Source organism: Apiospora hydei (genome assembly GCF_038363865.1).
Source record: "Apiospora hydei strain CBS 114990 chromosome Unknown utg000009l_segment0_segment0, whole genome shotgun sequence".
NCBI classification, from domain to species: domain Eukaryota; kingdom Fungi; phylum Ascomycota; class Sordariomycetes; order Amphisphaeriales; family Apiosporaceae; genus Apiospora; species Apiospora hydei.
The window spans coordinates 509,318-535,490 of NW_027117368.1; the positions used below are offsets into that span (position 1 = coordinate 509,318).

Consider the following 26,173-nt stretch of genomic DNA (forward strand, 5'->3'; position numbering starts at 1 on the left):
TTCGACCCCATTTTCTCTTTCCCAACAGCGACACTTGTGAATGATCGGCCCTTTCTCTTATGAGACTCAGTGGCAGAGTTTCTTCATCAGAGATATTACCTATTCGCAGGAATGGTATAAACTCGGCATCCACCTTTGGGAATATCGCATGCCTTCTTTCACACGACAGTTTGTCGCTCAAGCGGGCTTTGTGGCAACTGCACGCTGATGTTGGGGCTTCAGCGAGTCGAGCCGACCTAAATTTAAAGGAGCTCAAACCGACGTCGAAAAGCAGGGACGGTCTTGTCCTTTTAGGTACAGTCATAGCCAGGGCATTGAACCGCAAGGCCTTCTTCAGTGATGAGATTGCATTCACAACACCAATGTTCAAATTGTTCCCTTCCGCCTATCCTCCCAATTGAGCCAAATTCACAAGGGGCCGTTCGCAGGCGGCGGGTCCCTGGGAATGTTCAGGATCTCATCCTCCTCAAACAGACTTTCCAGAAAGGCAGATCTCGTGGGACTGCTGAAGATGAACTTCAACGTCGCAGACACCTCACCACGAAATACTTCCACCAAGAGCTCCACGACCTCTTGCATACCCTCCATTCGTTCTTGTGGGGCCGTAAAGTGTGCAATACCATCGACCACGAGGTACACCACGGCGTCAGAGGCCAGCTCTTCCAGAAGAAAACGCAGAGAGTCGCATATGCTGTGAATGTTCTCCGGGTCCGTCTGATCGAGGCAGTTCTGTAAAGTGGTGCTCGAAAAGCCGGAATACCTGTCAATCAGCTGCAGGAGCAGACTCATCGCGAGTTCGCTAGGGCTCGCGGCGGCGTCCCGGTAGTAGTTCCGGTGTTGGTCGCAGAAGTATGCAAGCACAATCACTTCCATCGCAGAGGAAGGTCTTCTAAGTCGTTGTCTCTGCTGCTCCAGTAGGGTACTCGCAATCTTCGCCATGACGAACGAGGTCGAAGCATCCGCTGCCGCTTGAGCACCGCCGTTCAGGAGGTAAAGATACGGCGCGTCATCCGACAGCCAGACACGCAGGCGAGGGCTCCTCTGGATGGCATGGACACGGTTCCTGCCAAGCGGTACGGAAACATTTGACGGTAGAGACAGGCGCAGCAATGCTTCGATGTCTTGTGGTATCAGTGCTGGGTCGTACTGGAGTTCCTCGAGGATGTCCTTGGCGGTGATCGACCGGCTCGATGACAACGGCTCCCGGGTGTTCTCAAGCAAAAGGCCTGTCTCTCGTGTTAGCGTCAGGGAATCCAAAAGCGGGTTTCAAGGTCACTTGCGCTTCAAGTCATCCTGTAGAAGCGACTCGAGGTTTCCCTGGACCATCTTGTACATGGCGTCGTAGGATGCATATCGGGCTGCCAGTTGTTTGATGTTTTCGATATCCGCCACCAGTTCGTCTAATTGGCAGTTCGTCCTGGCGGTCTGCATATGCACCAGCTCCTGCGTGTCACGCATATCATTGACTTGACCCCACATAACTTGGGTGGCCTTCGATTTCAGATCCTTCGCAGCCAAGGTGACTTCGGCCACACGATCTTGGAGAGCGGTGTTCAGTGCAGACGGGTTAAGGAGGCGCTTAGCACCAGTGACTAAATCGCAAGGGACGTTGTCAGCCATGATGCCACGAGGCCAAGGGCTTCGATATCAAGGACGTTTCAAGACGATACTTACCCACCGAGTTGAGTACAAACCAGTGGAGGATATGATCGAGTGTCAGGCAAACTTCGGTATACAGCTTAGCCATGCGCTTATGTACTGTAGCATTCTGACTTGCAAGTCTCGTCCAGTCCAAACTATCCTCAATGATACGCGGCAACTTCTCCAGGGCTTTGTACACGTTGGCGCGGTGCACACCCGCCTGTTCCATGCAAGTCAAAATGACGTTAAGGCCACCACCGATAATCGAGCCGAACGTATCGTTGGGTATTAGCTGGGAGAACATTTTGCCCGCACCAGCCTTACTGCACAGGGAACGGAACGCCTTCTTGGTCTTGCCAGCAACCCCTTTCAAGTCTTTGTCGTGGGAAGACACCTTCTCGAGCGCAGCGCAGGCGGTTTCCATGGATCTCTGTATACCTTCCCATCCATTGCAGTCAGAGACTTCCATAGGAGGTAGTTTGAGCTTCGCCAAGCATGCATTGGCTGTTTGGAAAAACGTTTTCTGGACTTTTCTGTAGTCGGCATATATGCCTTCATAGTCTCTGGTCTTTGTCAGAATATTGGTGATCGATTGGGCTCTACAGGTCGACTCACCGCTCGGTGCACCGCTCCTGGCCTCTGAATATCAGCGTTTCATGGGTATCGCCCTCCAGCGTCTCCATAAACTCCACTACCTCATCGTGACCGACTGTCATCACGACATTGGGATTGGCAAGAGTTGCCATTGGGGCGATGGTCCGTGTATGTGAGGCAATAGCACCAGGCCCCGGTCCTCGCTAAAAGGTGTAGTTATGAAGTTGTAGGTTGCATCGGGCGAATCGATAAGGCTCTCTCTTGTAGTGTTGCAAGAGCTCAATCAGGAAGGCTTGACATGCATCGAAATCCAGATTGGAGATAGGACGTCGAGGAATGTGGGCGCTAGGATTGGAATTACCGAAGCTAAGCAGTCAATGCGGCGCTCTCCTTTCTCGGTATAGGTCACCAAGCGATCAAAGTTATGGTTGCTGCGTATGTCGTCTGAAGACCGGGAACGAAATTCCAGTGTCAAAAGATCAACGGGTGAAATGAGGCCTGGAAGCAGGCTGTGTTTCTAGGACTCTGTGTCCAGGCAGTAAATCCTGAATTGCCCCTGTAACCTGAATGCAGCATGAGCTTTGAATTTTCTTGGGTACCCAATCAGAACGGGGTGATAGTGCACTTCTGCTGCAAGCCCACCGTCATGAGGATTGCTATACCAATCAGAGACTTACCGTTGGGGTGCTGATGCTGCAGCAACAGCGAGGTGGTGCCTTGGTTGGACGCCACCAATGCAGGCTGTGGAGGCCAGATCCGACCCTCCAAAAGGCCAGCCCGTCCCAGCCTCGTTCTCACTCTCCCAGGTCGCCCAGCATTTCGTTACCAAGAGCAATCTCATCTTCTGTCTTCTCAAATACCTTTGGAGACGCCAACATTATGCAACGATAATTGGTCAACTATCGTTTCCACCATGTCTAAAGCGGTGAAAGCACCCGAGGATACTGAGCAGCCCGTCCAGGGACCCAGCAATGAGACCAGTACTCAAGACACAACCGACTCCCACGATGAGACACCCGCGGCCGAAGCAGTCCCTGAAGAAGATTTGCCTTCTCCCAGTGAGCCCTCCGACGTCGAGACCAATCCCAGAGCTAGTCTAGGATCATCATCTGTAGGAACTGTGTCGCCAAACCCCGAATCGCATGGAGTGGTGAGAGAAGGCAGTAGGTACCGGAGTGAACAAGAGTTCTTGGCGAAAGACGCTCTCGACTATGCGGCCCGTAAACTACGGGCCGTGGCGGCCACAAAGTCTCACACACTTGAAGAAGGGATAGCAAACGTCAATCTTGCCTTCGACCAGTTCATGGGGCGGAGAGGACTAAGTCATCCAGCTCATTATCCGTCTAATCCACCTCCACCTCCGACTTTCATGCGACCTCCGGGTCCTCCGCTCCCTCCCCCTAGGCCCCGAAGTGTCACTGAGTAAGTGAATTCCGGTTGTCCGTGCCTCTCCTATCTTATAGATTCAAAGTATACCTTATAGTCCTCTAGACCTTGAGTATTGAGGAAGCGCCTTGCTTACTTGACTTCTCTAGACTGGAGCGAGGGCGGCCATGTGAAGTAGAAAGGATTCTGATGGAAGAATGGCGCACGCGTGGATTACCCCCAGCAGGAGGCCGTTTACCCGGTATCAGTTCCGATCCACTGCCTGTTATCCAAGTCTTTTACCGGAATATTCCCTCCGTGGTAGCTGATCCCGACAGTATCACATCGCGAGAAGACTTCAAAGAGATTCATAAGAATTCAAGTGGTCTAGAGAAACCCCAGAGAGTCAAAATCAATTCACCATTGCTCATCAAGGACCTGGAGAGCATTTGCGGCTTGCAGCTGCCAAATCAACCCTACGTGTAAGTACATGTTCAGTTGTGTGCAAGTCACATTTTCGGACTCTAGTTACACACCCTACATTTTCTGACATCCTTCTGCAGGCAGATTCCGCCATACAAAGTAAGCTACACGGCACAGCCACAGATACAATTGACTGATAGCGCGAGCAGTTGTTGATTCACAACTGGCCGGGCATACAAAGCGCCCTCCAGCGTATGCAAGAGGAGTTAAAGTCAATGGAGGCGGGGGATCAACAGGATACTGGGGCGACCGCACCCTTGTCACCAACAAGTGAGCAGTCTCAGTATGCTTCGGTTAGCCAGCAACAGAACAAAACAGAAACGACCCAGGGGCCCAGGAATGATGATGCGGAAAACGACGAGAAGTGGAACGCCGATAAGCCTGATCTGGTCCATGAGGGGTCAGACCATTCCGTTGCCCATTCTAGCTCGTCCAGTGAGCTAAGCGACGACGATATACTTAATGACGCGGATCACAAGCTCTCGATTCGGATCAGTCATCTACAGGTTCTTGTGGACTTCATCAAAACAGGCCTTGGGCATCTCATAGGACTCATGATGAAAATCGAGGACGCGACCCTGGAAACCATCTCGTTTGAAGAAGTGTACCATCTATATGCCCCTGGGGACCTCATCATCAACCGAAGCGCCGACGTTGACCATTTGCATCAAATATACGCGGTAACAGGGGGTCGGGTGCGACTGGGGCGGTACGAGTCCGCAAATCGTCCACCAGGTCCAATAGCTGATGACGCTGACGACGCGCCGGATGCTGGTGTTGGCACATGGACAGACGTGGTAATTGACTGTTTTCGCATGCGGTGGGACGGAATACACCTCGGGCCCTTTCGTCTAACCCATCGGGTTCGCCACTACGTTGGCGAGAAGGCCATCACAGACCTGGATTTCTACCCTGTTCGATTCCGCAAAAACCATGAGGATATTTGCGGTGACCTAGAAAACCGCGGCAAGAAGGTGCTCGAGTACCATGGTCATATGAAGTACGAAGGCCTTACTGTGGCTGCAAGCGGCCAGCAGTCGCCGGCTGGGCCCCAATTCGGACCTCCTCGGTTCCCAGAATACGCACCTGCCTTGACGTTCGAGTCAATAACGGGAGCTTCAGAAGGAGGAAAAGAAATAGAAAGCGATGTGTATATTGACATGAAGGCATACCACCAGACGCTTCCCCCGCCGATGCGGGTGTTCGGTAAGCTTCGAAGAGTTCGGCCGAGCCCTAGGGAGGTAATAGAGGCTTTGACTAGCCTCAACTTGAGCCTCGACTACCACAGAGGCGACCATGATGTCGACGAAGCAAAGTCGGACGAGTTCATGGCACAGTGCTTCTACCTGATCAACCCGAGAACACCCGATGAGATTCAGGGAAAACAGCTTGTTTGTCTCTTTTATCCCGGTCTGTGCCCGTTTATGAGTTTCGCTCACGCGAATGGAGTAAGCTTCGTCCTCCAAACGCGTATTCTTAAGCTGCCGTACTGACCTTGTAAATGTAGTATGGGTTGATATCACACTTGTCGAGCGAATCGACAAGGGTGAAGAAGCTCGAACGCGTGGCTGGAAAGATCTCGTGATCAACGAGAACTACAGGCGTCTCCTGGAATCGCTTGTCAACAACCACATGTCCCCGGCCGAACAGAAGAGCATCAAATCGCAAATAGGCGAAGGGGTACCGACAGCCCAGATTGATCTCATTCAAGGTAAGGGGCGAGGCCTGGTCATATTGCTTCATGGGCCTCCGGGTACTGGTAAGACATCGACAGCGGAGGCGATCGCCGCATACACAGGGAAGCCTCTGTATGCCATCACGTGTGGAGATATCGGTACTCGTCCCGAGAGACACGCCACATCAACAATATGCTGACAATCAACAGGTCTGAGCCCGGACAACGTTGAGACCAACCTGCTGAAACACACCCGCCTAGCGGAGAAATGTGAGTCCCTCACTTGAGCATCCAATGCAACGCTAATTCGAGCATTCAAGGGGGTTGTGTGCTCTTGCTTGATGAGGCTGATGTTTTCCTTGCGCGTCGCGGCTGGGACGATGTACACCGAAACGCGCTGGTATCGGTCTTCCTGCGCCGCCTGGAGTACTACTCTGGTATCCTATTTCTGACAACAAACATTGTGGGCCTCATTGACGAAGCCTTCAAGTCGCGCATCCACGTAGCGCTTCGATACGACACCATAGACTATGATGCGACTGAGCGTATCTGGCAAAACCTTCTGCGACGTATCAAGCGCGACAACCGGAACGTAGAGGTGAAAATCACCTTTGAAGAGGAGGAGCTGCTCGACTTCGCCATGGAGCATTTTGAGAGGCACGAGAAAGACGAGAGCACGTGGAACGCGCGGCAAATCCGGAACGCCTTCTCGACGGCCATCGCCATGGGCCAATTCGACCGGCTGGAGCGGATTCGTCGGGAAGAGATGAGCCCCGACGAGGTCTTGGCTTCGGGAAACAGGAGTCTGATGACGATCCACCTGACGAAGCGCAACTTCCTCAAGATCGCCGATATCGCGGACGACTTTGAGCACTACATCAACGCGGTGCGTGGGGACGATGCCTGGAATGCCCTCAATAACCAGCAGCGCGATGACTTCTTCATGCAGCAGCGGACGCCACCGAGAAAGAGGTACAACCGCCCCACCTATGATGATGACCATGCCCCAGCGTCGGGAAGGCGTCGAGGTCACCAGAGCTCGTCCCAGCCATCGAGGTCTTCTTACAAGGGTAAGGCGGCAGTAAATAAGCCCGCTAACCGCGACGAAGAAGAGAAAGGAGACTCTGAGATGGAGGAGAACCGACACAATAGCGATGTGAGATCGCGGAGGATGCGACGAAGCAGGAAGGTGCCGTCGGATGACGAAGCGGATCGGTTCGACGAAGAGTAGAGGGCTATGGGGAGTTCGACGTTCAGGATGGGGCCATCGCTTCCAGCAAGGCGGGCGATGACTGTGCTGAAACAAGATCAGTCCCGAACTAAATGATGCATGACCTCTCCTTGCTATATTAGTGTGGTTAGTACAAGTCGCTCATTGAAGAGAACAAGTTGAATACATCAGATCAATACAGGATATTCCAACAGCTTCGAAAGAACAGACTTGGTTGAGTGGACGCTGTTTGATCAAGTGATCCAATAGCAAGTGGTGCAAGGCAAGCAGTGCTGCATTTCAGTGAGGGGGTGCCTGCAGTTGCCTGAAAACCTTGAAAGTTAGCCTGGGGAAGCGGCCCAACACCCTCCTCCATGACTCCTTCCTTTCTTTTTCGATGACACCAACAACCTTAGCAACCATCCTCGTACCTTCCAACTCTGTCACGTCGTCACGGTCGCAAAGGGCGCTTCTTGAGTTTTGTTTGGGTGTCACCGCAATTCTATTGATTCAGTCGATTCCGCTATTTGGAACGACGAGGAGAAAAAAGAGGGAAGAGTATCTAAGCATTCTGCCGAACTCGTTCCAGTGCCGCAACCGCCAAACGCCGTGCCATTTCTTTGGTCGTCATGTTCTTCGTTCGTTCGTGTGTTAAGTGGGGAAAAAGGGTACCGTAAACAATAACAGGTATAGAGAGTTTTCTTTCTTTCTTTATTTTTACCTCCCTGCGTTCAAGAAGAGCAATCGATCAAATCCCCACTGCGGATTCCAGAGTGTGCAAAAAAGAAACATTTAAAGAGAGGAGAGAAAAATGATTAGAAAAAAGGAGAAAGAAAAGAGTAATAATCATCATCATTCGTGTTCCTCGTGTTGATAGCCGGCCAAGGCAACGTCATGCATCGATCGTATGTCGTAACTCGAGTTCTTGGGGGCGCCCTGGCGCAAGACGGCGATGGAAGAAGGGACGGCATTCGCGTCCGCAGCCGTCTTGTACGCCCGGCTTTGGCTCTGGTTTTGGCTGTGCGACTGTTTCCCGCGACTGCTGCTGGAGCGCGGCAGGGGCGGCTTGGAGAACTCCTTCCTTCTTTCCTGTTCCGCGTAACTCAATCTGTACGTTTCCGGTTCCGCATTGCTCATTCGGTACGACGTGCCTGGTTCGTCTTCTCGTCCATCGCTCCTCGATCTCGACCTGTCGCTGTCGCGTCCTCGCTCCCTTGTCCGTTGCTGCTCTCGCTGCTTCTTGTGGCGCCGCTCTTGGTCGTACGATGACCTGCGATCGGGTCCCGCCCTGGATGCTCTCGACCGGATCGAGGCTGTCGGGCTGCGCGACCTGTGTATTCTCGCGCCGCCACGCAGGTTCAGGCTCAGTTGCGATTCGGAAGGCTTGTAGTTCGTCTTGGAGAATTCGGGACCGTGGTTTCCGTAATAGCTGTCGTCGACTGGAGGAGGGGTCGGAGGAGGCGGGGCTTGCTGATCTCCCGACAGGGCCTCCACTGCTTCGGTTTCCCCATTCTTCTTGGACCGGTACGCCTCGAGGGCCTTGACGAGCACCTTGCGCATGGTCGCCTTGTTGACGTTGCGGCGGACGCGGTCGAAGTAGCGTGCGACGTCGCCCACCACCATGACCTGGGAGTCGTGGTCGATCTCGAGGATGTCGGCGTAGTTGGCCCGCGAGTCCTCCTTCACACGCAGCTTGCCCGGCTTCAACTCGATGGAAATCGGCGAGTACGGCAGTCGGTGGCGGTCGCCCTCGTTGGGCAGCTCGCCCTCGGCGTAGACATAGCCCTGCTGGTGGCTGTCGATGCCGGGCTTGGCGAACTCGATCTTGCCGCCATTGGAAATCGGACTGATGCGCGCGCATTGGTCAGCTCACGACAAATGCGCGGATAACTGGTCGGATCGCTTTTTGGACTTACATGCAGACGCAGTGGTGGGGAAAGGTGTCGCTATGGCGCAGAACAATGAAGCGGTTGTACCCAAGGCACTTCCACTCCCATTCGAACTCGTGCGTATCCGCCCACAGAAACTCAAACACCTGCAACGGGACCTGTCAGTAACTCTGGTCGAGCGCGCGCATGATGGCGGTTTAACCGGGGGCAAACTTACGTCTCCTATCTGCAGACCCGACGCCGGGCCAATCTCGTACCCCTTCTTGGCTGGAGTTTTGCGCAAAATGTCAGCGATCTCCTCTTCTTGATGCGGCCTTTCTCTCGTCCGATAAGAGATTTTTACTCACCTAAAGGATGGTTCGCTAGATCATCTTGCGGCGTGTGTACAGACGGCGTGTGCACAGAGACGGCATCGTCCCCGTACCCGGAGTCACTCTTCGGCCCAGTATGTATTGAAGGTTCACTTTTCCCCATCTCTTTGCGAGACAGATCAAACTCAGAGCAGACGGCAGAAAGAAAGAGACAGACTACTAATGAGTAAACACTAGGTAAATGCAGGCGCAGGACTGGACTGGACTTAGGGGGTGGGAACAAAGTTGGCCCTCTTCCGATCTAACAGCTGGGATTCTTTCGCTAGGTATGGCTGGTATGATGGGCTGATGATCCTGCTGTCTCGGGGGAGGGGTACGACTTCAATGCAATGCACTGCTGCTACGCTACGGCCGGCCTGTCCTGTACTGCACTGTAGCTACTAGGAAAGCCTCACCTCGGAATGGCTAAAGGGCACGCGAAACGACCATGTGTCAAATCGTCGTTGAAGCTGTAGTGGTGCCCGAACATCCACTCTCCACAGCTCATGCATCGGAATCACTGTCCTGCTTGTCAGTGGTCGCGATCGCGGTCAGGACCCACTGACGGCCCGCCCACCAGGCGGTGTGTTTGTTGGCAGCGCCACCGCTATTCGTCGCAAAATGGTCTCTCTAGCTTCTCAAGGAAGTGTCTTGGTCACAAGCCAGGCGAGAGGGAGTCACCTTTTCCGCTGTGTTCGCCCTGGTTCTGCAAAACTGCCCCCGATCAGGAATCGACCCAGCAAAGGCATTCAAGCTAGCAAATTGGCTGCCCGGTTTCTGCTTTCCCCCTCTCTCCGTCTGCATGCTTTGCTCGTGTGCTCTCCGGCCAGTGGCCCTCTCTCGTGCAGTGAGTGGCCCGTGGACGCCGCTAACGGATCCCCTCCAAAAGCCCCTCTGTCCCCAGGTGCGAGGTGCCAGGTCCCTTTTCTGCCATGAGCCTATGACGATGTGCAATCAACAGATCGATCACCGCAACAACAGTCGTGGAAGTGGACAATGCCTCAATGGGTCTTGAATTGAATGAACCACCTCTGGGAACCACTGCCCCAAGTTGCTCGAAATCTCCATTCCATCTGCATGTGTGGTCTGCAAAGCGGCTCTTCGGGCTGCGGCTGTCATTCGCTACACCCGTCCTCCTACCGAGAACCAGCCTGCCAATCACGCACGGCCGCCCAGGTCAAAATCCTTTACCGGTCGATCATACACCACCTTCGGCGATAAGCTGGCTCAGGATGGAATTTCTGCACCATCCTACCGCTCTTCTTATCACGGACTGCACTGCAGGTTATTGACGAATGCTATTGACGAATGCTATTGACGAATGCTCCTGCATTGCAGCCTACTTGCGCGGACTCGCATGTTGCAGAGGTGATTGGGCTTGGAAGAGCATCCCGATCCACGCAGATGCCCTCGACATTCCCTGTTACGGAAGGTCTCGGTGTTGCTTTGACACCACCTGCGATGCCTCCCCAAGGGGAAATGTCGTGCTTCACCACGACCATAGCGAGGGAAACTACATAATCATTCGGCCATTTCGTGCATCCATTATCACGTCGACAGCTCGTGCAGCTCAATGATAGCCTGACGGCTTCTTGTCCTAGGATCCATTTCTGCACACCACAGGCCGCCCACAGACCGACTTGCCGTCATGACGTTCCATCCCCGCGACGCCCGAAATTGGACATTTCATGCACGACTCGAGGCATGAAGAATCAATGTCAGCCAACACGGTGTCGGGTAAATAATCTGCCGCTGCTTATCCTGACCATCGTGTAGCCCATCAACTTATACCCGTGAATTTATACAGTGCAATGAGCCACGTACGCGAATAGCATACTGTACAGCATTTCGACAACACCTCTGTATCCTCTGCTTCAGACCTAGGTACTAATACTAATATTATCGGACCTTCGGAGGATCCCTCTCTGTGGGCCTTCTTCACGGCCCACGTCGGCTTCCCCCATCAGACCCTGAGGCTCCGGGCGCCCCCCCTGTTGCGGGGTGCCGACTCCAGACTGTCAAGCCCTACGACTCGTCCGCGGCGCCGTCTCTTGGCTTCCTATTAGTAGACCTCCTTCGCGCTCCGGGTATGCAGGACGTAGATCCAGCGCGCCCCATCGCGTCTCCGTGGCCCCTCGTGGCTGCGTGGACTCTCCCCCGCAACGGCTCTCTGGTGCTTAACAGCACATAATATTGGTCTTGGCGAAGTCGAAGATTCCATACGATGGAGACGCCTGGAATCCGTCTTTCTGCATACTGTCAAATTTTCGGCCGGCAAAGACCAAAGACAACATACTTAATGGAACTAACGGGTGTCGCTCGGCGCGGTAAGCGCTGTGAGAGGGGCCGAGTGCGTGTCAGTGAGCCTCTGGGAATGGCACGGACAGTATCCGCGTCGAACACGGTCCCCACCCTCAGACAATAAAGGCTTGACGAGTGTCAAAGTTTTCCGATTGGAAGATCCCATTCAGCTGTATCGATTGAAACGTAGGTACGCGGCGATACTTCGTGGCCCGTTCAGCAACCTCGCTGTCCATGAGCAAACACCCAACGAAGTCTGGCCGGACTGGGTCAGAGGCCGTTGGCTTCGAGGGCTGCTGCCCTAGCTGGCGCTGGCCTTCGACAGATCCATACTATGCTGGAAACGAAACATGGAACTTTACCTCGTTTGCTCGCGCTGTTCGATGGGCTGTTTCGAAGGAACGGGAGATCATCAGGGGGTGGCGAAGATCACGACATGACACGACCGCTGAGATTTGTGATCTACGTGCCAAGCCAATAACGTATGCTTGACATTTACATGCATATGTGGGTTTCGAGTTGGGCCTGACACGCTCGTATAAGAGACGGCGTGATACCACGCATGGCTGCGTGGTGTTGACTGATCATCAGCGGGAGGAGCTGACAGGTTCATGACGGAGCCTGGAAAGATTTGTGTGGGGATCCCGCCGCCGTTCATCGCGATGTCGCGCAGGAGAACGTTCGAGATATTACGATGGTCAGATGATTTTCGGCTTGGTGTGAGGTTCTGACGTCTGGTGATAGTCTCAACTAAACTAGCGTCCAGAACTGTTTTTTTTTTTTTGAGGTTTGACTGAAACCAGATACTGTCTGGCTTGTTGGCCAGAAACGTGAATGGTTCCTGGTGATGGTGATTGTGCCTAAGCGCGGAAAGTCGAGTTGACCTAAAGCAGTGACTATTGACCATGCTTGGATCGCTTTGCCCGCCTGAATTGCCCGAGAAGCATCTCGAAGGCTGACAGAACATACGCTTTCCATGCTTGGCATCACTGCCCCGTTGTGAGTATAAGACTGGGTTCCGTAGCTCCCATTCGCTGACTGGGCTCAGGTCGTTATCCCAAGTGACAAGATCTGGACAACTTGGGGTCGAGGGTTTCGACCTCGTGTTAGACTTTTGTTTGACAATCTTTCTATTACCCTTTTCGACTAGAGTTTAGGGATACCACAGTCGCAAATTCTCTTGGTAGAGACCAATCTATTATGCGCATTATCATTGGCTGCTGATTAATGCTGCGTAGTGGCACGCTTTTGTAGCTCTGTTCCCTGGATCTCGGTTTCCAGGGGTAATGCATCCACCAAAGGGTATCAATCTCGATTATTACATTTTCAGCACTTTATCTCGATTCATTACTTCTATTCTGTTTTCTTGCTGTCTTTCTTCCTCTCCAGAGGCTACCGGCTCTTATACTATTCCATACCTACGGCTTGGATTCAACATAACGCCACGCCTCTAGGGCCCCCAGTATCTGGGTACATCCTGGCTGGGGCCTCCCATGTACGTGAAGGGGGGCTGCATGTACGCTGACGAGTTATACTCGCCCGGGCTGAATCCGTAGCCCGGAGGGTTGTACATGCCCATGGCCGGGAGGGTGTTGTACGTGCCGGCTATGTTCTGGGCGGGTTGGAACCGGTTGGTCCCGAATCCTTGCATGCCGGCGTGCCTGTATTGCCATGATGCTTAGTATTTGCTATTCTCTCGATGATGTTTTCAGGCCAAAAATGCTTAGGTACTTACCATGATGGCAGGTTTCGGCCGCCACCAGCTCCGTTGCAGCCTCCGTACATTGTTGGTGTTAATTTCTTGCTCGGTGGCTTTGGGGTATTGTTTGGTGAAGGGTTTCCCTCTATTTAATGATGAACTCGCACTCGCTGGTATCTTTGATGTGTTAAGAGAAGGGCAGCTACAGTATTTGGCTTGATAGTCGTAGAATTTTATATCGCGATGGCTTCAACGTACGAACACATTATGATTGCTAGTGATGCACTTCATCCTTCGAGTCTGAATTCTTCATGATTACCCTTTTCTTCCATGCATACTGGTTTATTAACCCGATGTTGTTCAGAGACGGCCATAGCTGTTTAGTTAACTCACCTACTCCAGATCACGAAAGATATCACCTTCTCGCGCTGTACGTATTATGAAGAGAGTTGCAACATGATGAAAACCATGAACTTGTTCATTTCGAATGCTTCCGAGATCATTCTGACATAAATCCATTCAATGTCCCTTATAAAGCACTTGAACGCAAGAGCATGACGGTAAAACATGCAGCCTTAGTCCAGCCGACACGAAGTGTCTCACGGAGCTGGAGCAAAAATAGATGGCCCTTACAGCGCACTCGCCCGCCAGGCAGGAATCCTTGATGGGCCGGCACAACCGGTCGTCTCCTTTAGCTATCAGCGAGGAAGACGAGTTCATGACCGGGATCGGCCCGAAAAGCACGGATGATTTCGGTACGGACCTTGGGCTCGATTGAGGATGGTTGAAATCCCCCCACGGGAGTGGTCAATGTCACTCTCTAGCTTCAGACGTCGTTCAAGTTACACAGCTGGTTATCCGACTACGACCGCCCGGGCGTTACCGTCGCTACCGTCGTTGAGATAGAGTTGGCGAATTTCTCCGGAGGCTCGACCGCACTGCGCCGGCGTGGAGGGGGCGAGCGCAGAGCCATGCCACACACGCTAACGGGAGATCGAGCTGGCCCGTCGGAGGAGGGGGGCGGGGGCTGCGTCACGAGCGCTGCCATTATTGTTGCCTCGGTAGACATGCATTTTCCGGATGACGCGGCAGAAGCCAGAGTAGAAAAGCCGCATGCCACCCGAAGACATGACCAATCCGATTGAACCGCATAGCACCAGCAAACATTACCAGCCTAGAGGTCTTTCTCAATTTCTTCGGGGTTTCTTCTTATTTGAGCGCCTAGGACTTGTGGCGTGCTTTCCTCCCAGGCGGATATTGCCGTGCTCGATAGAAGGGTGGCAAGTGACAACATGACTCTACTCAGCCCTCACGGCGCAGGAGTCGGCGAGTCGCATCAGAGACCGTCCTGTTTCATTCCACCCCAATGCGCAGACCTCGGAACCTGGCGACTGGCTGTTCATGTCACATGGCTGAATACGCATGCCGTGGCTTTGCTCCAGGGCGCAGCACTGTTTGCGGCAACTCGGGGAAACCTGCCGAGGTCCGATATAATAGTGTTAACTTGTTGTACTCTTTCAGGGAGAGTACCGGGATGGAGTCGGGAAACTATGCGTTTTAGGATCTGAGTTCTCTTTCGGGATCTCCTATTGTTTCGGGGTCCTGTGCCCACGCCGAGGTACCGCTCCGACGCGGTTGGTGGCCCTAGATTTCCCCGTTTCCCTGCGCCGTCTTACCATTGGGGCGCATTCGGCGAGACGCAGTAATTGCCCATCAAAGTTCGCGACTCTCGAGTCTAGAGCCAAAACCGTTGACACGAATGCCTACTCTGTAAAGACTAGATTGCTAGTTCCCGGCCGATCCCGGGGAAAGCCAACGAACCAATCGCAACTAAATGCGACGATCGAAAACGGGTCCTTGGCTTGGGAGTTTGGACGATTGGATTGGCCCAAGAGCAGATGCCGACCTCTGAAACAGCCGGGCCTCATTCGTGTCTCCTCGTGTTTCTCTCATTGCTCAATTCCATAGGTCGCCATGTCTTTAATGCCCTTGGTAGCAACGGCCGGTACAGATGCCGAGGGCAGTGAAATCAAGGTTAGAATAGTCTCCCCGCGACGGGCCGGGGCGCTTAGATGCATAAACCAAAGATAACGAATAGCTCCCAAAGAGCAGGCAACCCTTTTCGCCGGCTAAGTTCCAAATTACGAATACGAAAACATCGCATCTGAAGCTGTTTCGGTCATGGCAGCGGCCGACAACCGCGTCATGGCCGTGTCAGTCGCGTATGATGTCCTCCGAGTCATACAGTCATACCTCGGGTAATTATGTGAAAACGTCGCATATAGCGGCCCCTCGTAGGGAGCATCGATATCCCATATAACATCACCTCCATTCGCTGCCATTGTTGAGATGATGGAAACTATATGATCGCATGCCTACTACGGCCGTCATAACTTGCCAACGATGCTCTGTCACCGGCAACACATCCTCGCGGCCACCCTGGGCTGGGCCCTGCTGCCGATACAATGTCTCTCCATCCCGTCCCCCCAACAAGCCCATGGCTTATTGAACCGTCGAGCCGACACGAGAGCCCCTGATCCCAGTAAGTGCCATCTTTCATTCTCAATATCTCGTTAGCCCAATCGCCACTCCAACGCACATCCATCTACTCCATATGTTACCCGCTCTCCCCTAACTACCCCAACTGACAAGCAAAACAGTCGACCCGACCACCTTCAACGCCATCCTGCACTACGCCACCTACGCCGGGACCTACCTCTCGGCCCCCTGCAAGACGCCGCCGCTGGGCGCCGAGGTCGTGTCCTTTGCGCAGAACGACAGCACCGCGACGCAGCAGACCATCTTCCGCAACCGCGGCGACAAAGAGGTCATCCTCGCGTTCCCCGGCACCGCCAACCCGACCGACATCGGCACCGACCTCAACTTCCCCCAGACGCCCCACCCGGCCTGCGACGGCTGCGCCGTCCACCAGGGCGTCTACGAGGCCTGGCTCAGCGTTGCGGACCAGACTATGGCGCAGGCCAGGGCGGCGGTGCAGGCGACGCCGGACTTCAAGTTTGTTATTGTCGGGCATAGGTTAGTCTTGTTTGTTCTTTCTTGGTCGAAGAGGATTTCCCCTAACCCCTTTGATCCATGTTGTCTTTGATAATCCCCGCCCGCCTACATAAGAACCAACTACTGACTTTTCTTTGGGGGCGTGATAGTCTCGGAGGTGGTTTGGCCAATATGGCATACGTAGATATGCAACGAGCCGGTATGAAGGTCGATCTCGTCGTTTCCTACGGAGAGCTGGCCGTCGGCAATCAACAGTATGCCGACCACGTCGACAAGATCGCGGGCGCCTCGGACGACAACGTAGGCATGTTCTGGAGGGTTACCCATGCCAACGGTAAGACCAGACCAGCCCGGCTGCCCTTGATTTGAATGACCCTTATCTCTCACTACCTATTCTTGGCTACTAACAGTCGAACCTACCTAGATGGAGTCCCGCTTCTCCCGCCGAATGCCCTCACGAGTATCATCGTCGGACAGAGCTTCATCCAGCACCGCACCGAGTTCTGGGCCCAAGACGGGCCGGACGGGGAGCCGGCGAACCTGACGACGACGTTCCGGTGCTATGGGCAGATGTCCGAGGCGTGCAATACGGGCCAGGGTGGAATCGGCATCAACACTGCTCACGTCTTTTATCCGTAAGTGTCCAGACCCTTTTCCCTCATCCTCATTTGTGCAGTTCTCTCTTGTAGATGGAATACTGACGCAGCGGAATAGGGGCTTGAATGTCCTTTCCTGTGGTATCCCCCGTCGAGACGAAAGCAGTGTGCGAGGAGGAGTTTAGTACTCTTTTATCATCAGCTACACCTTACACGATCGGACATGATGATTGAGTCCTCGTTTTGAGATCGTGGTACAACTCCCCGTGCAACCCCTGAGATTAATAACATAAGATTTGGTATGGAGTAAAAGGGGGAATAACAGCTCGGATTTTTGCATTTGGTGATGTCGACAAAGCCGGCAAAAGACTATTTTGAGTTAAGATATAATACCCGTCGCATGGGACACAGTACAGATGGCATTCAGCAGCTAGAGGCGCAGGTGATCTTTTAATAATGAGACTACATCAAACCAGAAGAAGCCAAACCGAGAAACAATAATAATTACAATACACTAGAGATGTGTGGTTGCCGCTGGGGACATCCGCCGTTCGAAAACTTTACCCCTATTTTTGGATTCCGTGCCGTCTGGTTGCTTCCTGATAATCGCAGCCGCGTCAATAAAACCTGCCTGATGAGTTCAAGGAGCATGTATGCCAACAATGTTCACATTACGCACGGAAAAGAGGTGGTATCGGTACGGATACCGTTTCATTAGAAGTCATCTTGCGCAGGACAAGTCAGCCCGGTGTCCGAGTGAAGCGGAGTGACGTACTATACATCCCGACAGGTGGAAAATGATGTTGACTATCTGGGGAGTTACCTTACACTCGTCATTTCGCGTAAATACCATCACCATGAGAATCATATCAACAGTCCATGAATGCATCCCAAACCAGTCATGTTGACTTCGCACATTGAGACCACTGCAGTATAAATTCTCAAAGCCGTCTGGGGATAAGCTGCATATTCTGCTTCCCATCAAGCAAACAACATCAAGCAAAAGCAACAGCAAAGAACAAAAAGCTTCCAGAATATCTAAATCTCAGAGTACTAATTCTAAGCGCCCACAATGTACAACATCAATGGCCGACTTGGAGCTGGTGGTGGACAAGACCTGCCACCGTGGTAAGTATCTGCAATATTCCACACTTTTGGAGAGAAAGTCACGGTATTATACATGTATCAGAGAGCTACTCGCGCAAATACTTGGTTGATGGGCATTGCTAACGACCGGCATTATTTAGGTCTTATGACATGCGCGGCTGTGGAACGAACCGCGATCGCGCTGGCCTGAACATCCTGAACGGGGGCGACAGTCTCCCGTATCTCGGTTATCACGGCACTCACGGTGTCCTGAACCCGCCCGGCGTCGGCTGGATGCCCGGCCCGCACCATTCGCCATCGTACATGGAACCCCCAACCCAAGCATTTGGGCCCGGCTACGGATACGGAAACTGGGGACCTTACTAGTGAATGGCTGGGCTGTGGGTAGGCGTCATCAGTAGGCATCGGCGACTGGAATGGTCGCAAAGGCACTGAAGGTAGATAGAATATGGGCATTGTGGACGGCTGAATCCATCCCGAATAAAATAATATCCTCAACTCTAAGACGGCCGTGTTGCGATAGTAGTCGTAGTGGTTTGAAGGTTGACCCACCCCCTATTTGCTGCAGTTACCCTATCCGACTATAAATTAACTATATGACTGGACGATCCAATGCAAGAAGCACGGAAAGATCTTGCAAGCAGTTGCATCCACGCCATTACTAATGCCCAGAGAGCCAACAGATAGCGACCCTAAGCTCATCAGCATGTCGTTCCCGCGCCTCCGTTTTATTCAAGTCTCATCTTCAGCTTTTGTTAACCCCTAGTAGTTGCAATAAATACTAGGGAGTTTGCCTGCCATTGAGCGCATGGCTGCCGAGTTCTGAAGGGGGTTCCTACCGGTGAGGAGGCACCACAGTTTTCGTCACACAACATGCATGCACGTCTCGGTTAATCCCCCCGGACAGTCTCACAAGTTGAGCAATCACTTTATGATATGTCGGAAAGAGGACATCCGACTGCCGCTTAGGAACCGAAATGCGCGTGTACTGCGCGTGGGAGGCGTTGATCCAATTCTACTAAGGGAATATCAGCACATCCAACGTGGCAAGTATAGTCAATACGGTGGTCAACAGTATCCCAACCAGCGACATCAATGCCAGCCTCGCATGTATCTATGCACCAGTAGGTTAGCTATGTGCGCCCAGCAACTATACCCGGACGTACCGGGACCCCCAGAGCCATCTTTTCGGTAGCAGCAGTTGATCGGGACCATGGAAATGCCCGCGGAGCCCCTGAAAGTAGGGAATGATATCCCGACATGCGCTAGGCCGCCATAGTTTGCGTATTAATCAGCAGAAGCCGACAGAACGGGTCATATCTGACCACAAAACATGACAAAACATGCATGATTATACATGTTCCGCGCGGAATATAGTCGCCTTTTGCAACTAAACCGGCGCCATATGCAGGGACTACCCGGGGCTGAGGCCTGTCCGCCCCAATTTTCCGTCGGACGTCTTGCTTCAATCGAGCTGAAGCCGCGGCGAACCCACCCTGGAAAAGCTCCGCTGCAGACAGGCCATGGCGCGCCCAGAAGTCGTAGTGCCGGGCGCATCGTGCTTAGTGCCCGGCGCGCGAGCCAATCGCAGGGTCTGTCGTCGCCCCGAAAAGCGAGCCAGCGTCTCCGCCCCATCGTTCTGTCGCACACCGCCGCCCCGCTCCTATTGTACACGCATGCTGCATGCAGCAAGGCTTCGATCCTGCTACGCCAGCGCATGCACCGCCGACCGAGGCATCGCACCGGCTGACGAGCCCTTTTTATATCTGCTTGGAGCCCCGGAACTCTGTTCTTTCTTTTCTGCAGGTCAACATCGTGAAGAAGAAGAAGAAAGACAGATTTCAAAAGAAACCAGTTCATTACTTACTATCTATTACCCCCAAGGAAAGCAAAAGCCCCCCAAACTCAGACAAGATGCAGGCCCTCATGGACCCCACCGCCACCTACACCATCCCCGCCCGGCCGCTGACCTGGCTCATCACGGGCTGCTCGTCCGGCTTCGGCCTGGCCCTGGCCCGCGTCGCCCGGTCGCAGGGCCACCGCGTGATCGCGACGTCGCGCAACCCGGCCAAGACGCCCGAGCTCGTGGCCGAGTTCAACGGTGCCGAGGGCTGCCGCTGGGAGACGCTCGACATTGATTCTCCGGACAGCGGGGCGCTGATCCAGAAGCTCGAGGAGGAGGAAGGAACGCCGATCGATGTGCTGGTCAACAACGCGGGCTGGGCCCTCTACGGCGCCGCCGAGCACTTCACCGAGGAGGAGGTCCGCCGCCAGTTCGACACCCTGCTGTTCGCGCCCTTCCGCCTCACCCGCGCCGCCGTGCCGTACATGCGCGCCCGCAACTTTGGCATCGTGGTCAACATCAGCTCCGCGTCGAGCTTGGCGTCGATCCCGGCCATGTCCATCTACGGAGGCGCCAAGGCCGCGCTGGATGGTAATCGGCCCCTTTGATCCAGCTGATACAAGATATATACTGACTTTGATCTTTCCCACCAGCCGTCATGAAGACCTTCGCCCTCGAGGTCAAGGACTTCAACGTCCGCATGCTGCAGGTGAACCCCGGCACCTTCGACACGGGCATGACGAACCAGCTGCAGTACCAGGCCGCGGCCGTGGACGCGCCCTACGCCGACAAGGCCGTGGGCCGGATGCTGGCCTACATGAAGTCGGGCAAGGCCGAGCTCAAGGGCGACGTCCAGAAGGGCGTCCAGGCCATGTACGACGTCATCATGGGCGTCGGCCCCGCGGGCGAGGGCCGCCTCAACGAGCCGCTCCTGCCCCTCGGCATCGGCCCCGCGCACTTCCTTTCCGCGCAGGCGAAGCAGGCGCAGCGGACGTTGGAGGCGTTCGGGGAGTTGAGCAAGAGCGTGGATAAGGTGCCTTCGGCTTAGAAGGGGGTTATGGGGGAAGGAAAAAGGTTTCAATGGGCGACGGAGTAATGGGATATGGATAGCCTTTATATATCTGAATCTAAGAAAGTAAAAAATCTACTCAGAAGCCTCCTCCTCTTTCCGTCACAAGGCGCGTGCTACTGACTCCACCCCGCTGTCTACAGGCATTGCGAGTACCCTGGTCGGAATTAGCAAGACGTTAAGGAGGAGTTCGCCAAAGGAGTTCAAGAACAGGGTCACTTACACTCGTTCGAGACCTTGCAGGTGAACGGCGAGGCGCATGTCTTGCAGCCAGTGTAGCCCTGGCATCATGTACGGTTAGCTGTCGAGAACCTCTGAGGCGCGCGTGTATTCAAGTTCATGTACTTACTTGTCCACCGCACTGAGCATACTGGGCCGCTACGCAGCCACCACCACCGCCGCCGCCGTTGCCATTGGTAGGGCTAGGTGCCGCGGTCGTAGTCGTCGGGGTCCCGGGGTTCGAGCCGCCACCGCCACCTCCCTATATCGCCAAACGCGGTCAGCATACTCAACTATAACCACTACTCGATGAAGGTTGAGGGACGAGGTTTAACTCACGATAATGCCGAACCACTTCAAGTCCTCCTCGCCCTGGACGGGCACCGTGTGCCCGATGCTGGGACAGTAAATCCCCTGCAACCGGTCCCCGAAAACATATTTCGTGCACTGCCCAATCGGCGTCCCGCCGAGCGTCTGCGTGGGCGCCTGGTAGTCGTACCCGTCGACGCCCGCCCACTCCTTGATGGTCTCGTTGTAGTTGTTGGGGTAGAGCGTCGTGTCGCTGCCGCCGTGGTAGATCTGCAGGCGCGGGTAGCTCCCCGAATACCCCGGGTACATCTTCCGGACCGTGGCGGCCCACTGCTCGGGCGTGGCGCGCGAGTCGCCGTGCGCGCACGTCGAGTTCCAGCCGTTGACGGTGCCCGTGTAGAAGCAGCCCGCGGGCACGCCGTTGTAGACGCTGCCGGCGGCGAACATGTCGGGGTAGGTGGCGGCCATGACGTTCTGGGGGAAGGACATTTAGTAACCGATTCTTCATCAATAACTAGAAAGAGACAGGAGAAGGAGAACGTACAGTCATCATCGCCCCAGACGAGCTCCCCGTCACGAACACCCGGCTCGCGTCGGCACTATACTTGCCCAAAGTGTACGTGACCATATTCGCAATCGCATTGCTGTTCGCGCCCCCGTTATGGGTAAGGGTCGCGGTCGACGACACGTCCCAGCACGTGCCCGAGTAGGGCGACTCCGGGTAGATGACGATGAACCCGTGCTGGTCCGCGAGGCGCGCGTAGGGGGTCGACTGGTAGTAGCTGGTGCCGGTGCCCTGGCAGTGGTGGATGGCGACGACGACGGCGGGCTTGGACGCCAGGTTGGAGGGCACGTAGATGTACATCTTGGCGCCCGACGGGTTCGCGCCGAAGCCGGTGACCTGCTGCAGGGAGGCGGCCGCGGCGAGGCGGCCGAGGGCGAGCAGCAGCGTGGTGCTGAGGGCCGGGAGGAACTTCATCTTGGCGGTGACGATCTTCGGGATGGTGAGGGATGGGCGACAGAGCTTGTTTCCTGCCTATCAGTGGCTTAGGCTACCGCTTTATAGATGCGCCCATGTCCAGTTCGTGGTGTCAGCTCGGATGGCATGCCTCCGTACGAGCCCTCACTGGCCTGGAGATTGCAGGGCCTGGGCTCCGCCCTTTCTCCAGGGGATGCCAATCTGGTGCCACCCGATGCCCGACTGCAGCGCCGGAGCATCGGCGCAGATCACATGGAGAACGCCACCCATTCGTCCATCGCTTTTGGTTTGCTGCTGGCACCAGTCATGCTATCCCCGTGGTACGCTAACATCTGCGCGCACGGTGGGCGAATGATGAACGAACTTCGAGGAGCCCATATGCTCGCTCGCGATGAACCAGGCCATCTCTCTCTCGCTTGCCTCTTTCGGCGGCGCGGAGATTTCGTGGCCTGCCTCCGTGGTGGTTCGGCCGTGGGGCTGCAGGGGGGATTTTCCGCCAATTGGTCGCGAACCGACCCCCTGGGAGAACCCACTTCCACCAAGACAAGCATCACTTTGGACTTGCTGGACGCATGTTCGGGACCATGGGCTTGATCAGAGATGCCTATTACAAGAAGTCTAGAATGGTCCGAGGGATGAGCGACGAGGCGCGAAGAGATTGTGGTTTGGCATATTCGGGCGAAGGGCTCAATCATTCACGTGCCATAGACATTTAGCTGGTCACTACCAACATCGTCCAACCAATCGTACCATGCTCAAGCCAAGAACGAAAGATAGAGAAGTGCAGAAACACTCGACTAGGGGGTATCATTACGTATGCTCTAATATGCAATCTACTTATGCTATGCCCATCTTCGTAAATGCTAGACAGAATAAACATGGGGTAAAATAAAACACCGCCGAGACGTAGGAGTCAAAACGGCTCAAACAGTCTCCTTCTCGCCCTTCGCGCTGGTGTTGACCGCCGCCGCCGCCTCTTCGTCGCGGTCCGTGGGCTGGAGCGACTTCAGCCCCGTCTTGTGCTCCTTGTGCTCCTTGCTCAGCTTCTTCTGCCCGATGAGGGGGCTGAGCAGCAGCCCCAGCGCCGCGAAGCACGTGTACATGATGTACATGGTCTGCAGGCTGTTCCAGTACGCGCCCTTGGCGACGGCGCCCGGCTCGCCCCGCAGCGCGGCCACGACGCCGACGTTGCCGCCCGCCGAGCCGCCCGAGAGCTGGTCGGCGAGCTTCGGGCCCAGCGCGGCCAGGAGCTGGGGGCGCTGCTTCTGCATCTGGTTCTGGAAGACGACGCCGCCGATGACGACCGAGATGGACGTGGCGAGCTGGCGGACGAAGCCGAAGGCCGACGTCGCGGACGCGATGTTGCGCGGCTCCACCGAGGACTGCAGCGCGATGAGGGGCGACTGGAAGTTGGGGCCCGTGCCGATGCCCGCGACGATCTGGAAGACGACGATCTTGGCCCAGTTGTAGGTCGTGTCGAGGTCGATGAAGAGGCCGAAGCCGAGCGTCATGACGGCCATACCAAAAATGATAGGCGGCAGGTACTGGCCCGTCTTCTTCATCCAGACGCCGGTGCCGGCCGAGACGAAGGAGAGCGAGAGCGCGTAGGGCAGGATGTAGACGCCCGACAGGAGCGCGTCGGCGCCCAGGACGGCCTGGAAGTAGAGCGGGAGGTAGTACGAGCCCGAGATGAAGCAGTAGCCGTGGCAGAAGCTGACGGCGAAGGCGGCGACGTTGGCGCGGTTCTGGAAGAGCGAGAGCGGGATGACGGGGTACGTGGCGACGCGGGTCTCGACGACGAAGAAGAGGGCGATGGTGAAGACCCCAAACACGATCAGGCAGATGACGGCCGCCGAGTCCCACGGGTACATGACGTCGCCGAACTCGAGGCCGAAGAGGAACATGAGCGTGCCGCCGATGATGAGCAGGCTGCCGAGCCAGTCGATGGCGGCGAGGCCCTCGCGCAGGGGTGTCTTGGGGTTGTGCAGCTTCAGGACGAAGACGAGGATGGCGAAGCCGGCGGCGGAGATGGGGAGGTTGACATAGAAGCACCAGCGCCAGGTAACTTTGGAGGTAAACACGCCGCCCTATGTAGCGAGTGTTAGATTGCATGCAGTCAAGAGCATCAAGGGGCGCGTAAGCAATCGAGACTTGGGGGAAACGTACCAATACGGGGCCAATTGCCGAAGCGATGGCCCAGACCATTCCCAGCACGCCGTAGTAGATGCCGCGCGTGCGCATGGAGAAGAGATCGCTGATGCAGATGTTGACGAGAACGACGATGCCGCCGCCGCCGGCGCCCTGGATGGCGCGGGCGGCGATGAGCATGCCCATGCTGTTGGCGAGGGCGCAGATGAGCGAGCCGAGCCAGAAGGTGGCGACGGCGCACAGCAGCAGCGCCTTGCGGCCGAAGATGTCGCTCAGCTTGCCCCACGAGGGCACGAGCGCGGCGTTGGCCAGCAGGTAGGCGCTGCCGACCCAGGTGTAGCCGACGGGCGAGGCGAACTCCTGCACGATGGTCGGGACCGCCGTCGCCACGATGGTCACGTCGAGCGCCGCCAGGAACAGGGCCGAGCACAGCGCCGCCATGATCAGCGTCGTCTCCAGCTTGGTCCGTCCGGCCTCGGGCGCGTCCGTTCCCGTCTTCGGCGGCTGGGGCTGGGTGGTGACGCCATCGTTGCCGGTGCCGTGGCCGTCACCGTGCGCTACTGCTGTGTCGCCCTTTGGTGAGACATTGTCTCGTCCGTCGGCGCCTGTCGTCGGGACGTCCGTGCCGACGTTGTGCGCCGAATGGCCATGGTTTGCGCCGGGCGCCTGTTTGATGCTCGGCGACGAATTTATTGTTGTCGTCGTCGTCGTTGTTTGCGCAGTGTCTCTTGTAGGTTCTGCCCCACCTCGCTCGACCTCATGCAGCGTGTCGGAGGTGTCCGACGCTGCGTCACGGACCATGGTGAGGGCGGCTGCTTGTTTCCTTAAGCCAGAATTGAGTTCTTGGGGTGGCAGCAGAGGAAGGTTAAAAGGGGGTCGCAATCGCCTTGGTATTCCAAAAAGGGGAGAAAAGTATATGCATGCGAATAGATAATAATAGACACGAATATTATAGGTGATGCAAGGACCAAAGTCAACTGTACAGGGAGAAACTGGCCTTCTAAAAGAATAAAAATATTTTCGGGCGCCCTTTGACTAATCCACGAGCGGTCGGCACGCAGCGATAGTTCCAGGGGATAGTGGATTCAGGACCCATGCCTTAGTGGGCTCGCCCCGGGCTTTTCGAGATTGGCGGCGTGGCCTAACCCAACATTCCAGTGGGCAAATCGCGTAGAAATCGATGATGCGATGACCTGCAAGTGCCTGGCCGCACGATTGGTCTAGCCGATCGATGCAGCCGCGAGATATTACGAAGCCTTTGTTCGGCAAATGCTCACCGATATGTTTACTCGCGTATTTGTAATAGAATACTGCTTCCCGGGCTTGCTTTTGACATGCAATGGCACCCACCTCTCTGCACTTCGGCTTCGGTTACGAACGCGTATGATCTGTCATTATTTTCTCGGATGCGATTTCTTAGCTTGCGGCAAAGCATCCCGCAATCCCATCCTCTAGTTGATCGCTCTCCCACCCCCCTCGATGCCTTGGCGCACATTACCTCAGGCCGATTTTCTGACTTCAGATGGCGTCTACACTAAGGCGATGGATAGCGCCGGGTACCGGGGACAATGTATGCGTAAAGCCGAGTGCGACAGGCCGAGCTCCGAAGTGCTCTAGTCCCAGGGCTTTTCTGCGTGGCTGTTTGCAACAGATTCGATTGAAACACGCCGGAGATACGAAC

The 26,173-nt window shown here is 55.1% G+C and overlaps 9 protein-coding genes across 9 annotated transcripts; 4 read left to right on the plus strand and 5 right to left on the minus strand.

Moving 5' to 3' along the window:
* Nucleotides 1–408: 408 nt before the first annotated feature.
* Nucleotides 409–2,387, minus strand: PG997_011916 (uncharacterized protein; the record flags this gene model as incomplete). Its single annotated transcript, XM_066816231.1, has 4 exons — nucleotides 409–1,226; nucleotides 1,281–1,592; nucleotides 1,675–2,204; nucleotides 2,257–2,387. The coding sequence occupies 4 exons, from the start codon at nucleotides 2,385–2,387 to the stop codon at nucleotides 409–411; spliced, it is 1,791 nt and encodes a 596-aa protein (XP_066661923.1).
* Nucleotides 2,388–3,148: 761 nt separating this feature from the next.
* Nucleotides 3,149–6,989, plus strand: PG997_011917 (uncharacterized protein; the record flags this gene model as incomplete). Its single annotated transcript, XM_066816232.1, has 7 exons — nucleotides 3,149–3,385; nucleotides 3,727–4,082; nucleotides 4,164–4,182; nucleotides 4,224–5,493; nucleotides 5,591–5,917; nucleotides 5,969–6,028; nucleotides 6,079–6,989. 7 exons carry the CDS (start codon nucleotides 3,149–3,151, stop codon nucleotides 6,987–6,989), a joined length of 3,180 nt encoding a protein of 1,059 aa, XP_066661924.1.
* Nucleotides 6,990–7,820: 831 nt separating this feature from the next.
* Nucleotides 7,821–9,331, minus strand: PG997_011918 (uncharacterized protein; the record flags this gene model as incomplete). The annotated part of the gene is made up of 4 exons (XM_066816233.1): nucleotides 7,821–8,814; nucleotides 8,885–9,003; nucleotides 9,075–9,124; nucleotides 9,205–9,331. 4 exons carry the CDS (start codon nucleotides 9,329–9,331, stop codon nucleotides 7,821–7,823), a joined length of 1,290 nt encoding a protein of 429 aa, XP_066661925.1.
* A 3,627-nt stretch (nucleotides 9,332–12,958) lies between these two features.
* On the minus strand, nucleotides 12,959–13,293 carry PG997_011919 (uncharacterized protein; the record flags this gene model as incomplete). Its single annotated transcript, XM_066816234.1, has 2 exons — nucleotides 12,959–13,169; nucleotides 13,244–13,293. 2 exons carry the CDS (start codon nucleotides 13,291–13,293, stop codon nucleotides 12,959–12,961), a joined length of 261 nt encoding a protein of 86 aa, XP_066661926.1.
* Nucleotides 13,294–15,610: 2,317 nt separating this feature from the next.
* On the plus strand, nucleotides 15,611–17,003 carry PG997_011920 (uncharacterized protein; the record flags this gene model as incomplete). The annotated part of the gene is made up of 5 exons (XM_066816235.1): nucleotides 15,611–15,749; nucleotides 15,868–16,243; nucleotides 16,372–16,556; nucleotides 16,647–16,857; nucleotides 16,937–17,003. 5 exons carry the CDS (start codon nucleotides 15,611–15,613, stop codon nucleotides 17,001–17,003), a joined length of 978 nt encoding a protein of 325 aa, XP_066661927.1.
* A 1,072-nt stretch (nucleotides 17,004–18,075) lies between these two features.
* On the plus strand, nucleotides 18,076–18,291 carry PG997_011921 (uncharacterized protein; the record flags this gene model as incomplete). The annotated part of the gene is made up of 1 exon (XM_066816236.1): nucleotides 18,076–18,291. The coding sequence occupies one exon, from the start codon at nucleotides 18,076–18,078 to the stop codon at nucleotides 18,289–18,291; it is 216 nt and encodes a 71-aa protein (XP_066661928.1).
* Nucleotides 18,292–19,839: 1,548 nt separating this feature from the next.
* PG997_011922 (uncharacterized protein) lies at nucleotides 19,840–20,816 on the plus strand (the record flags this gene model as incomplete). The annotated part of the gene is made up of 2 exons (XM_066816237.1): nucleotides 19,840–20,359; nucleotides 20,422–20,816. 2 exons carry the CDS (start codon nucleotides 19,840–19,842, stop codon nucleotides 20,814–20,816), a joined length of 915 nt encoding a protein of 304 aa, XP_066661929.1.
* Nucleotides 20,817–21,052: 236 nt separating this feature from the next.
* Nucleotides 21,053–22,344, minus strand: PG997_011923 (uncharacterized protein; the record flags this gene model as incomplete). The annotated part of the gene is made up of 4 exons (XM_066816238.1): nucleotides 21,053–21,118; nucleotides 21,187–21,318; nucleotides 21,396–21,839; nucleotides 21,910–22,344. The coding sequence occupies 4 exons, from the start codon at nucleotides 22,342–22,344 to the stop codon at nucleotides 21,053–21,055; spliced, it is 1,077 nt and encodes a 358-aa protein (XP_066661930.1).
* Nucleotides 22,345–23,267: 923 nt separating this feature from the next.
* On the minus strand, nucleotides 23,268–25,293 carry PG997_011924 (major facilitator superfamily domain-containing protein; the record flags this gene model as incomplete). The annotated part of the gene is made up of 2 exons (XM_066816239.1): nucleotides 23,268–24,431; nucleotides 24,511–25,293. 2 exons carry the CDS (start codon nucleotides 25,291–25,293, stop codon nucleotides 23,268–23,270), a joined length of 1,947 nt encoding a protein of 648 aa, XP_066661931.1.
* Nucleotides 25,294–26,173: the final 880 nt, after the last annotated feature.